Source organism: Mustela putorius, unplaced genomic scaffold (genome assembly GCF_011764305.1).
Source record: "Mustela putorius furo isolate JIRA1106 unplaced genomic scaffold, ASM1176430v1.1 tig00003834_pilon_pilon_pilon, whole genome shotgun sequence".
Classification (NCBI taxonomy): domain Eukaryota; kingdom Metazoa; phylum Chordata; class Mammalia; order Carnivora; family Mustelidae; genus Mustela; species Mustela putorius.
In genome coordinates this window covers 27,953,635-27,967,095 of record NW_025421987.1, presented here as the reverse complement: position 1 = coordinate 27,967,095, position 13,461 = coordinate 27,953,635, and the positions used below count along the sequence as shown (strand labels likewise).

Here is a 13,461-nt window from a genome sequence, read left to right as displayed (position 1 = left end):
TTTGGTTCAACAAATTTAAAGAATATATTTGCAAGCTGAATTATTTAATTTCTTATAATTTCATTTCTTGTAAGTTAACTTCTTACTGCTAAACTTTAAAACCACTTAGTTTTATGGAAGCTGCTAGAAGTGGATAAGACCTACTTATACTTTCCTGTATTATGTTCCCATGTCTCAGCTCTATTTCCATCTTTTGCAGTTAATTTGTTTCCTACAATATTGGCAAATGAATTAAGCTGGTTTGAATCTGGAATTAAATTGCTCAATTTAAAAAGTTTGATTTTTGAGGCACCTGGCTGGCTCAGTTAGTGGAACATGAGACTTGATCTCAGGGTTGTAAATTCCAGCCCCAGGTTCGTTACAGAGATTATTTAAAAATAAAAATAAGACAAATCTTAAAAAAAAAAAAGTTGACTTGTAAGGAAACTTAAAATTGAGATATTCTTCTGTAAGCAGTGTTCTGATTTGTTAAACAGAAATAAAATAGGGTCTCTAAATGAAACCTTTGTAGTGAATGTTAATCTCATTAAGCCCTGAAATATTCCTGCCTTTCAACTATTCCTTCCCAGGGAAACACTTCCCTGAGCTCAAACAGGCTTTTGCATCTGGAGGCTTAAGTATACCTCAGCACAGATCCCAGAGTGATTAAGAGGCTTTGACTCAAGAAGAACAAGACTGGGCTCTAGTGGTGAGTTAGGCAAGTCCCTTTTATGGCCTTGATGAATCGAGGGGAGGGGATAGGATGTTAAGCTCATGTAGCCCCAGGATCCCTTCTGGCTTGGAACATTCCAATATCACTTTGCCTTTGATTAAACCGCTCTGCTGAATTTTGTTTAACTTACTGTGATTACAGCTTCCACATTTAAAAATAAAGTGTATACATCGTGGGCAACAAAATAGGACAGTTTTCAAAACTGATGGGCCCTTTGAAAGACCTGAAAAAAAAAAGTAAATCAGTCTAAATATACTAGACTGAGTTCATTGAGGACTGGGCTAGTTCCCTTAGTACTGTAATAAAAGCTGAACGAATTTCAGTTTAAACCCATCCACTTTTATCACCTCAGCATTTCATGTTTTAAAAAATTGGGGTCTAGTTTTTCTTTTTTTCTGGGCCTTTAAAAATGAATTTTGGGCGCCTGGGTGTTAGGCGTCTGCCTTCGGCTCAGGTCATAATCCCAGGGTGCTGGGATCGAGCTCCACATCGGGCTTCTTGCTCAGCAGGGAGCCTGCTTCTCACTGTCTCACTCCTCCAGCTTGTGTTCCCTCTCTATGTCTCTGTCTGTCAGATAAATTAAGAAAAAAAAAAATGACGAATTTGAATTTAAAGAGATCGTTACTATGACATGTTTTCCTCAGCTGACCAAATACACTTCTACTCCACATGCTAAACCAATAGCTAGACCAACAGGGGACTTTACTGAGCTTGGGGACGCTCCTTGAGGACAAATATCTGAGAGATCGTGAGTAAAGAGATACTGCAAAAAGGATAACATTTTAATTTAATTAAAGGAATAACGTTTTATTCTAAATTTTCTGCATGACCTCGCGAGATCCACTAAATTACAGGAATTTCTAATCCCCTCTTTCAATTTTCGGTCTAGCCGGTCTTCAAAGTAAACAAAGCCTCTAACGATCTCGGGCTAAAACCACGCACGCAGCCTCACTTTCCCATAAGTGCAAAGATATTAAGAGAGACTGCTCAAAAAACGTACTCGCGGTGGCAAGCCGCAGAGAAAACAAGTCCCAGGAAGTGATTTCCGGGTGAGGTGGGAGGGGCGGCTGATTTCCGGTCTGAGGGCCGGCGACGTCTCTTGCGCAAGCGCTGTTCGTACTTTCCTGGCTTCCCCCCCCCTTTCTTCTCCCCTCCCCCTCCCTCCCCCAGCCTGAGGGGTCTTGAGGTGACAGCGACTGCAACTGCGACTCCAGCAGGAGGAGGCGAAGATGGACAAGGGGAAGGCCGGGCGACGTCGATCTTCATCCGGTGAGAAAGGGTCAGAGGAGGGCTGAGCATATTCTCTTCCACCTCGGGCAAGTGGGAGGCACAGGCGGCGACGGGTGCTGCGGCCCAGATCCGTGGGGCTCGGGCTCCGGCTCGCGCAGGGAGGGGAGGGGAAGGCAGGAGCGGTGGGGCGCGCACAACAGAAGACTCCCGGGTTGCCCCCGCCCCTGCGAGTTGAAGGCCAAGTCCAAGCTGTCATCGAAGCCTTGGTCGCTTTCCACCCGGGGCCCCTTCCAGTTTTTCCTTCTTCCCGCGAACGCCGTGCTTGGGTCTCCTCGGCCCAGGGATCTTCCCGGGTAGCTTGCCGCTGTCCTGCCACGCCTTCCTTTAATTCCATCCAGGTACCAGTTTCACTTCCAGCGCCTGACCCCACTTTTTCTCTTTTCCTTCGATTCTCCACTTTGCCTCTTTCTCGCCGCCTAATCTCGGGGCAGGGAGAAGCGGCTGCAAAGAGGGAAAGGCGGGGCTTGCTAATTGATCCTTCATCCCTCAGATAATTGCTGCTACGGGGTTTCGTTCTTCTCAGCAGACCCTCTTAGTAACCTTTTTCTTTTCCAGCCTCTTGCTGCTTCTTTCAGAAGTGATTAAAAAGTCAAAGTCTCAGCATACTTTTATTTTTGAAATTGTTATACGGTTTAAACGACTCTCTTCGGCTTGGGGTACTACATCTTGGAAACACAAAAGTGGAGTTAGAAGACATGGAGTGGAGCTCCTCCCAGTGACAAGTTTTTGTCAAAGATCTCATCCACTAAGAGTACCTCAGTTCCTCGCGTTAAGTCCTGTAGACGAACCAGAGGAGGAGAGGGGGAGGTCTCTATCTTTAGTAAGCTTTAAGTCTAGTACACAAACACCCAATGAATCAATGATTTCGTTTTATTTTCTCCTTTCTTACGGTACCGTTTGCAGAGTCAGTCTTAACAATCCCAAATTTATTAGGGGTCCCTTGTGGGAGTGTATCTCAAGCATTTTTCTGCCTTATTTGCAAAGGAGAGGTAGACAGGATTTATGGGACATTGGAAAAAGCAATTAAAAATCTGAATCCCTTTTCATAAGCAACCGTTGTTATCCTATGTGTGTGTGGCTGTGTGTGTTCTAGGGATATTCTTTGTCTTTGAAAGTATGTGTGTTACGTGTATATATAAATAGAGGCCTCCAGTAGATCAGTGTTTGTTTTAATATACATTTTTTTTTGTCCTCTAAGACCTTAATGTAAAATTTACAGGTTGGGAAGATGCACGTTGTTTATCTGGTGTCTTTTGTGTGCTCTCTAATAGAACTTTATGGGCTGTATTCCTCAGTTTAAGTTGCACAGACTTTTTTCAAAAGACCTTTTTCATCTTGGTGTAATACATTTGGGGGGGGGTGGAACAGTGAGATATTAACCTGTTCCTTCAGCAAATCACATCTCCTTTCCCTTGTTACACTTAGAGTTATTTATTACAGTTAATTTGAAGCAAGTGGTTGTGGAAAGTAAAATTTTGAAAACGAAGCTGTTATTTCTTAAAAGACGTTAATATGTATGTTAGCTATCCCTCTGGAGACTTTTTCCCCCTGTTGACTTTCCTTTTGGAACTGTCCTTTCTCAAAAGTAATTGCTATTGTATTAAACCCATTCTCAAATCTAATATTACCTAGCTGTTCTTCTGTATTCATCTGGTTTTAAGAGATGAATATTAGTTTTTAAGAATGACTCTAAGTAGTGTATACTTAATTTTCACATAAATTATCAAGTAAAACTAATGATCAGTTGATTTGAAGGGATTCTATGTTCTGTGTGACATTTATGGGCATATATTTGCCATTGCATTAGGAGTGTTTGCTAACTTGACCTCATGACTAGAAGTGACATTTATGGTCATCAGGATTTCATAACACCCAAAGAGGGGAATTTGATTAGTAAAACAGGAAGACTTCTAAGTTAGAAGCAGAAGGTGGATAGCAGTAGAAAGAAAAAACGTGTTAAGTTTCCTCTGTGAGACTGCACTAGGTTTCCCTAAATGTTCTTCTGAATAAGGAAGAACTGTGAAGGGTTGTATAGTGTTTTGCTCAGAACTCTTTTAGTTGCAAGTAGCAGAAACCCAGTTCCAGCCGGTTTAAGCTACACACAAAATAAGAATTTATGGACTCATGTAACTGATAACCATAAGAGTGGGATGGCTTCCAGCATCTGTGTCTGCTTTAGGCAGTTGTTGTTAAGGTGTGGTCTAGAGGCCTCTGGGTTTCCTGAGACCCTACTGAGTCTGTGAGGTCAAAACTTTTACAATAATTCTAAGACGTTGTTTGCCTTTTCCTCTTATTCTCCTGCATATGTACAGTAGAGTTTTCCAGAGTCTGCATGACGTATATCATGACAAATTGAATGCAGAAGCAGATAGGGAAACCAGTTGTCTTTTTTTAAAAGGTTTTATTTATTTATTTGTCGAGGAGACAGAGAGAGAGAGAGAGCGAGAACACAAACAGGGAGAGTGGCAGGCAGGGGGGAAGCAGGCTCCCTGCTGAGCAAGGAGCCCAATGCTGGACTCCATCCCAACACCCTGGGATCCTGATGTGAGCTGAAGGTAGATGCTTAACTGACTGAGCCACCCAGGTGTCCCAAAACAGTTGTCTTTTATTAAGTCAAACATTAATTAAAGAGATTTGCTAGTAGGTAAAATAATGCCATTCTTCTCAGTATTTTTATTTTTTAATATATATTTTTAATTTTTTAAAAAATTTTATTTATTTATTTGAGAGAGAGAGAGACAGTGAGAGAGAGCATGAGTGAGGAGAAGGTCAGAGGGAGAAGCAGACTCCCCATGCAGCTGGGAGCCCGATGCGGGATTCGATCCCGGAACTCCGGGATCATGACCTGAGCCGAAGGCAGTCGTCCAACCAACTGAGCCACCCAGGCATCCCTATATTTTTAATTTTTAAGATTTTATTTATTTATGTCAGAGACTGAGAGAGAGGGAGAGTGAGAGAGCACAAGCAAAAGGGAGGGACAGAGGGAGAGGGAGAAGCAGGCTCCCTGCTGAGCAGGAAGCCTGTTGGGGGGCTGGATCCCAGGACCCTGAGATCATGACCTGAGCTGAAGGCAGACACTAAACCGACTGAGCCACCCAGGCACCCCATCTCCTCAGTATTTTTTAAAAAATAGTTATTTTTCATAAAAAACCTTAGTCATGCTAGCATGCAATGAGTTTATTGTTTTTAAATGAATTGGTAAATTTTTTAAAATAATTAAAAAATTTTTTTTATAAACACATAATGTATTATTAGCCCCAGGTGTACAGGTCTGTGAATCGCCAGGTTTACACACTTCACAGCACTCAGCATAGCACATACCCTCCCCAATGTTTATAACCCAGTCACCCTCTCCCTACCCTTCTCCTCCTGGCAACCCTCAGTTTGTTTTGTGAGATTAAGAGTCTCTTATGGTTTGTCTCCCTCCCAATCCCATCTTATTTCATTTATTCTTTTCTTACCCCCCAAAGCCCCCCACGTTGCATCTCCACTTCCTCCTATCAGGGAGATCATATGATAGTTGTCTTTCTCTGATTGACTTACTTCTCTAAGCATAATATCCTCTAGTTCCATCCAGGTCATCGCAAATGGCAAGATTTCATTTCTTTTGATGGCTGCATAGTATTCCATTGTATATATATACCACCTCTTCTTTATCCATTTATCTGTTGATGGACATCTAGGTTCTTTCCATAGTTTGGCTATTTTGGACATCACTGCTATAAATATTGGGGTGCACGTGCCCCTTTGGATCACTACATTTGTATCTTTAGGGTAAATACCCAGTAGTGCAATTGCTGGGTCCTAGGGTAGCTCTATTTTCAACTTTTTGAGGAACCTCCATGCTATTTTCCAGAGTGGTTGCACAAGCTTGCATTCCCATTAATTGGTAAATATTTTTAAATTAAAGGAAAAATGTCATAAGTAAAAGAATTACAAAATCTCTGATTACCTTACTTTTCTGGAATGTGGCCATGGAATCAGGAATTAAGCACAAAACACCTCTGAACACTGAGAGGTGAAATTACAAAATCTATTGCTAAAGTTCACCCATGAGAAGCTTCTCATACTTTTTTTCAGAATATATTGAATCTGTATTTTAGAATTATTTGTAACCCCAATAAGCATGAATACCTTACTTCCAAGTTCACTGCATATCAAAATCAGTAAACTAAATGGGACACAGGTTAAAAAATCTGGCACCAGAGACTGGTCTACTAACAGCTGAATAAAACAATTAAATATGTGGGTCACTCAAGTGAGAATGGCCATTAGAAACTTTTAACAACAATAAAAGTATAGTAAAGTCATAGATAACAATTTTCAGATGAAATTTTGAATTAAACAGGATAGTTCAAGTGAATTTCAGGTTTTCAATTTATTGCTTCAGGCAACATCCTTGAAAATCTGTGTAGACTCTTTTAGTTTTTTGGTGAAATTTTACATTCTTTTTTATTTTTATTTTTTATTTATTTATTTTTTAAAGGTTTATGTATTTATTTGACAGAGAGAGACATAGTGAGAGAGGGAACACAAGCAGGAAGAGTGGGAGAGGAAGAAGCAGGCTCCCTGCTCTGTAGGAGACCAATATGGGGCTTGATCTCAGGACCCTGGGATCATGACCTGAGCTGAAGGAAGACACTTAACCATGGATCCACCCAGGGACCCCTCTTTTTTTTTATTTTTAAATTATTTTTATTAACCTGTAATGTATTATTTGCTTCAAGGGTACAGGTTTGTGATTCACCAGTCTTACACAATTCATAGTGCTTACATACCCTCCCTAAGATCCATCACCCAGCCACCTATCCCACCACCCCTGCCTTCCACTCCATAACCCTCAGTTTGTTTCCTGAGACTGAAAGTCTCTTATGGTTTGTCTCCTTCTCTGGTTTGGTCCCATTTCATTTTTTCTTCTCTTCTCCCATGATCCTCTGCCTTCTTTCTCAAATTCCACTGTCAGCCGGATCATATGATAATTGTCTTTCTCTGACTGATTTATTTTGCTTAGCATAATACTCTTCTATCTGTCCACATTGCAAATGGCAAGATTTCATTTTCTTGATGGCTGTGTAATATTCCTGTTTGTGTGTTTGTGTGTACCACGTATTCTTTATCCATCAACTATCGATGGACATCTGGTGTCTTTCCATAGTTTGCCAAATGTGGACATTGTTGCTATAAACAGGGGTGCAGGTGCCCATTCAGATCACTATATTTGTATCCTTGGGGTAAATACCCAGTAGTGCAATTGTTGGGTCATGGGGTAGCTCTTTTTTCAACTTTTTGAGGAACCTCCATACTGTTTTCCAATGTGGCTGCACCAGGTTGCATTCCCCCCAATACTGTAGGAGGGTTCCCCTCTCTCCGCATTCTCGCCAAGGTCTGTTGTTTCCTGACTTGATAGTTTTAGCCATTCTGACTGGTGTGAGGTAGTATCTCATTGTGGTTTCTTTCTCCTTTCCTTTTTTTTTTTTTTTTTTTTTTTTAGGATTTTATTTATTTATTTGACAGAGAGAGAGTGAACACAGGCAGGGGAGTGGGAGAGGAAGAAACAGGCTCTCCCTTGGAGCAGGGAGCCTGATGTGGGGCTGGATCCCAGGATCCTGGGATCGTGACCTGAGCTGAAGGCAGACGCTTAACGACTGAGCCATCCAGGCGCCCCCATTGTGGTTTTGATTGTATTTCCCTGTTGCGGAGTGATGTGGAGCACTTTTTCATGTGTCTGTTGGCCATCTGGATGTCTTCTTTGCAGAAATGTCTGTTTATGCCTTTTGCCCATTTCCTGGTTGTATTATTTGTTCTTTACATGTTGAATTTGCTAAGTTCTTTATAGATTTTGGATACTAGCCCTTTATCTGTCATTAACAAATATCTTCTCCTATTCTGTCAGCTGTCTTTTGGTTTTGTTGACTGTTTCCTTTGCTGTGCAAAAGCTTTTGATCTTGATGAAGTCCCAGTAGTTCATTTTTGTCCTTGCTTCCCTTGCCTTTGGCAATGTTTCTAGGAAGAAGTTGCTACAGCTGAGGTTGCTGCCTGTGTTCTCAAGGATTTTGAAGGATTCCTGTCTCACATTGAGATCTTTCATCCATTTTGAGTCTATCTTTGTGTGTGGTGTAAGGAAGTGGTCCCTTTTCATTCTTCTGCATGTGGCTGTCCAATTTTCCCAATACCATTTGTTGAAGAGACTGTCTTTTTTCCATTGGACATTCTTTCCTGCTTTGTTGAAGATTAGTTGACCATAGCTGTGAGGGTCCATTTCTGGGTTCTCTGTTCTGTTCCACTGATCTATGTGTCTGTTTTTGTGCCAGTACCATACTGTCTTGATAATGACAGCTTTGTAATAGAGCTTGAAGTCTGGAATTGTGATGCCACCAGTTTTGTTTTTCTTTTCAACATTCCTCTGGCAATTTGAGGTCTTTTTTGGTTCCATACAAATTTTAGGATTATTTGTTCCATTTCTATGAAAAAAGTTGATGGTATTTTGATAGGGATTACGTTAAATGTGTAGATTGCTTTAGGTAGCATAGACATTTTCACAATATTTGTTCTCCCAATTCATGAGCATGGAACGTTTTTCCATTTCTTTGTGTCTTCCTCAATTTCTTCCATGAGTACTTTATAGTTTTCTGAGTACAGATTCTTTGCCTCTTTGGCTAGATTTATTCCTAGGTATCTTATGGTTCTGGGTGCAATTATAAATGGAATCGACTCCTTAATTTATCTTTCTTCTGTCTTACTGTTGGTGTATAGAAATGCACTGATTTCTGTGCATTGATTTTGTACCCTGCGACTTTACTGAATTCCTGTATGAATTTTAGAAGTTTTGGGATGGAATCTTCTGGGTTTTCCACATAAAATATCATATCATCTGCAAAGAGTGAGAGTTTGACTTCTTCTTTGCTGATTCGGATGCCTTTTATTTCTTGTTGTCTTTTTGCTGAGGTAGGACTTATAGTACTATATTGAAAAGCTGTGGTCAGAGTGGACATTCCTGCTGTATTCCTGACCTTAGGGGAAAAGCTCTCAGTTTTTCCCCATTGAGAATGATATTTGCTGCGGGTTTTTCATAGTTGGCTTTTATGATATCGAGGTATGTACCCTCTATCCCTATACTTTGAAGAGTTAATTAAGAAAGCATGGTTAACTTTGTCAAATGCTCATCTATTGAGAGTATCATATAGTTCTTTTTCTTTCCTTTATTAATGTTGTGTATCATATTGATTGATTTGCAGATGTCGAACTAAGCTTGCAGTCCAGGAATAAATCCTACTTGATTATGGTGAATAATCCTTTTAATATACTGCTAGTATATTAAAAGGCTAGTATTGTGGTGAGGATTTTAGCATCCATGTTGATGAGGGGTATTTCTCTGTAATTCTCCTTTTTGATGGGGACTTTGTCTGGTTTTGGGATCAAGGTAATGCTGGCCTCATGAAATGAGTTTGGAAGTTTTCCTTCCATTCCTATTTTTTGGGAACAGTTTCAGAAGAATAGGTAATAATTCTTTAAATGTTTGGTAGAATTTCCCTGAGAAATTGTCTGGCTCTGGGGTCTTGTTTGTTGGGAGATTTTTTGATGACACTTCAATCTCCTTATGGGTTATGGGCCTGTTAAAGTTTTCTGTTTATTCCTGGTTCAGTTTTGGTGGCTTATGTGTCTATAGTAATGCATCCATTTCTGCCAGATTGTCTGATTTGTTGACATATAGTTGCTCATAATATGTTCTTATAATTGTAGTTCTTTGGTATTAGTTGTGATCTTTCCTCTTTCACTTGTGATTTTATTAATTTAGGACCTTTCTCTATTGTTTTTGATAAGTCTGGTCAGGAGTTTATCAATCTTATTAATTCCTTGAAGGAATCAGCTCTTAGTTTTGTTGAACTGTTCTACTGTTCTTTTGGTTTCTATTTCATTGATTTCTGCTCTGATCTTTATTATTTCCCTTCTTGTGCTGGGTTTAGGCTTTATATGCTATTCTTTCTCCATCTCCTTTAGGTGTAGGATTAAATTGTGTACTTGAGACCTTTTTTTGTTTCTTGAGAAAGGCGTGTACTGCTATATACTTTCCTCTTAGGACTGCCTTTGCTGCATCCCAATGATTTTGAACAGTTGTGTTTTCATTTTCGTATGTTTCCATGAATTTTTATAAATTCTTCTTTAATTTCGTATTTGACCCATTTATTCTTTAGTAAGATGGTCTAGCTTCCACGTTTTTGAACTTTCCAACTTTCATCTTGTGGTTGAATCCTAGTTTCAAAGCATTGTGGTCTGAAAATATGCAGGAAATGATCCCAATATTTTGGTACTGATTGAGACTGATTTTTGACCCAGGGTGTGATCTGTCTGGAGAATGTTCCATGTGCATTAGAGAAGAATGTGTATTCTATTGCTTTGGGATGGAATGTTCTGAATATATCTGTGAAATCCATCTGGTTCAGTGTGTCATTTAAAGCCCTTATTTCCTTATTGATCTTTTGGTTAGATGATCTGTCCCTTTCAAAAGTGAGGGGGATGTTAAAGTCCACTACTGTTATTGTATGATTGTTGATGTGTTGTTTTGATTTTGTTGTTTATTGGGTTATATAATTGGCTGCTCCCATGTTAGGGGCATAGATATATAAAATTGTTAGATCTTTTTGGATAGACCCTTTAAGTATGATATAGTGTCCTTCTCATCTCTTATTATAGTCTTTGGTTTAAATTCTAATTCGTCTGATATAAAGATTGCCTCATCAGTTTTCTTCTTTGTCCATTAGCATGGGAAGTTGTTTTCTACCCCCTCACTTTAAATCTGGAGGTGTCTTTGGGTCTAAAAGGAGTTTCCTGCAGATAGCATATCGATGGATCTTGTTTTTTTTATCCATTCTGATACCCTGTGTCTTTTGATTGGGGCATTTAGCCCATTCACATTCAGGTAACTATTGAAAAATATGAATTTAGTGCCATTGTATTGCCTGTAAGGTGACTGTTAATGTCTCTGTTTCTTTCTGATCTATGCTACTTTTAGGCTCTCTCTTTGTTTAGAGGACTCCTTTTAAGATTTCTTGTAGGGCTGGTTTGTTGATTGCAAACTCTTAGTTTTTGTTTGTTCTGGAAGTTTTTTATCTCTCCTTCTATTTTTAATGACAGCCTAGCTGGATATAGTATTCTTGGGTGCATATTTTTCTCGTTTAGTGCCCTGAATATATCATGCCAGTCCTTTCTGGCCTGCCAGTTTTCTGTGGATAGGTCTGCTGCCAAGTTAATGTTTCTACTGTTATAGGGTACAGACCTCTTTTCTTGAGTTGCTTTCGGAATTTTCTCTTTGTCTCTGAGATTTTAAAATTTTACTATTAGATTTGGGTGTTGACCTGTTACTGATTTTGAGGGGGGTTCTGTGTGTCTCCTGGAATTTGATTCCTATTTTCTTCCTGACATTAGGGAAGTTCTCTACTATAATTTGCTCTAATATATCTTCTGTCCTTCTGTCTCATTGTTCTTCTTCTGGGATCCTGATTATTCTAATACTGTTTTGCTTTATGGTATCATTTCTCTCTTGACTTCTCCCATAGTGACCCAGTAATTATTTATCTCTCTTTGTCTGAGCTTCTTTATTCTCCATTATTTGGTCTTCTATATCACTGATGCTCTTTTCTGCCTTACTTATCTTAGCAGTTAGAGCCTACCTTTTTGGTTGCATTTCATTGATAGCTTTTTTGATTTCAACTTGGTTAGGTTTTATTTCTCCAGAGAAGGATTCTCTAGTATCTTCTGTGCTTTTTTTTAAGCCCAGCTAGTATCTTTATAATTGTCGTTCTGAACTCTAATTCTGATAGTTTACTAATGTCCATGTCAATTAGGTCACTGGCAGTTGGTACTGCCTCTTGCTTTTTTTTTTTTTTCCCTGAAGTGAGTTTTTCCATTTTGTCATTTTGTCCAGAGAAAAATAGATGAATGAGAGAACAAAATGCTAAAAGGGAAACAATGACCCCAGAAAAATATACACTAAACAAATCAGAAGACCCCAAAACTGGAGGGAAAGAAAAAAAAAGGAATATAATCAGGCTGTTGGAAAGAACAGAGCCACACACTAGATTTTGGTTGAATTTTGGTGTGCTAGAAGAAACTACCTCTTAAAATTTTAAAGAAAGAAAAACTTAAAAATACCCCAAATCAGGGTAAATACAATGAAGGGATGGGTTATGATTGTAAAAATGAAAATTAAAAAAGATTTAAAAAAATGAATCAATAAGATTAAGTTGGTTGAAAAAAGAAAGAAGGAAAATTGAAAAAATTGAAAAAAATTGAAAAAAATAAAAAGGAGAGAATGTAATCAGATGGGTGAATAGAACAAAGTCATATACTAGATTTAGGGTATAATTTGGCCTGTTAAAAGCAACTGCATCCCAAAATTTTAAAGAAAGAAAAACTTATATTTACACAAAAAATAAGGTTAAATACAATGAAGGGGTAGAATATGACTTTAAAAATGAAAATTAAAAAATATTTTAAAATTGGAATTGATAAGCTCATTGAAAAAGAAGAAAAGCTCAAAGAAAAATGAAATAGAAAATAAAAAATAAAATTTAAAAATTAACTTTGAAAGACTAAAGAATCATGGGAAAAAAGCCATGAATTCTATGTACTGTAGTCTCTTAGTGCTAGAGTTTTGCAGTTCTCATTAATCAGTAAACTTGGTCTTGGCTTGATGTTCTTGCTGATTGTCTTGGGGAGGGGCCTGTTGCAGTGATTCTCCAATGTCTTTGGTCCAGGAGGAATTGCACCACCATGGCCAGGGACAAGGCTAAGTACTTTGGGTTTGCTCTTGATAGCTTTTGTTCCCTGAAGGCTTTTCATGCAGCTTTAGAGGGCAAGAATGAAAATGGCAGCCTCCCAATCTCTAGTCCCCGAGGAGCTGAGAGGTTGCACTCCAATCCTTAGTGCACCCTAGAGAAAAGCAGTTAATCACTCCTGCTTCTTTGGTCTCCGACCACACTCTGTGCTCACCTGGATTGTGACAGAGCATTTCTATTTCTGGCACATGACCCCATTTGGAGTCTTCAGACCCAGCAGATTTCTGTGCTGTGCTTCATGCCACTCCTCCCAGGGGAAGAAGCAGAGTCTTCCTGGATCTGCCACTTGTTGGGCTGAACTGTGCTGCAGATCACGGATTATGGCAACCCTGAGCTGAGAACTCACTCCTTGGCTCACTACAGTCAGCTTCCCCACTTCAATACATGGGAGCTCTGCCACACTCAGGCACCCTCAGTCTTTCTTTGACCCGAGGGTCCTGAAACCACACTGTCCCAGGAAGGATTCTACCCCTGCTTAGCCACTGGAGCAACCTCCCTCCCCAGAGCAGACTTCTAAAAGTTCTGATTTTTGTGCTGCTGCTCTATCGCTTGGCTGGTAGCTGGCTGATGGAGGCTTTCTCCCACCCTGCAGTCTATCTTTCAGTGTATTGCCTCAGATTCACT

General features: G+C 39.5%; 1 protein-coding gene across 7 annotated transcripts in view; it reads left to right on the top strand.

The window, feature by feature from the left end:
• The first annotated feature begins 1,791 nt into the window (after positions 1 to 1,791).
• SENP7 (SUMO specific peptidase 7) overlaps positions 1,792 to 13,461 on the top strand; it is a 158,945-nt gene continuing 147,275 nt past the window's right edge. For 2 of the 7 annotated variants that reach the window (XM_004771971.3, XM_004771970.3), the window contains exon 1: positions 1,813 to 1,981. In XM_004771971.3, the coding sequence (XP_004772028.2) occupies positions 1,942 to 1,981 (40 nt within the window). In that variant the 5' untranslated portion in view covers positions 1,813 to 1,941. Of the gene's footprint in view, positions 1,982 to 2,026; positions 2,341 to 13,461 lie in introns of those variants that run through there. The other 5 variants (XM_004771968.3, XM_013045599.2, XM_013045600.2 and 2 more) reach the window with 4 other exon arrangements.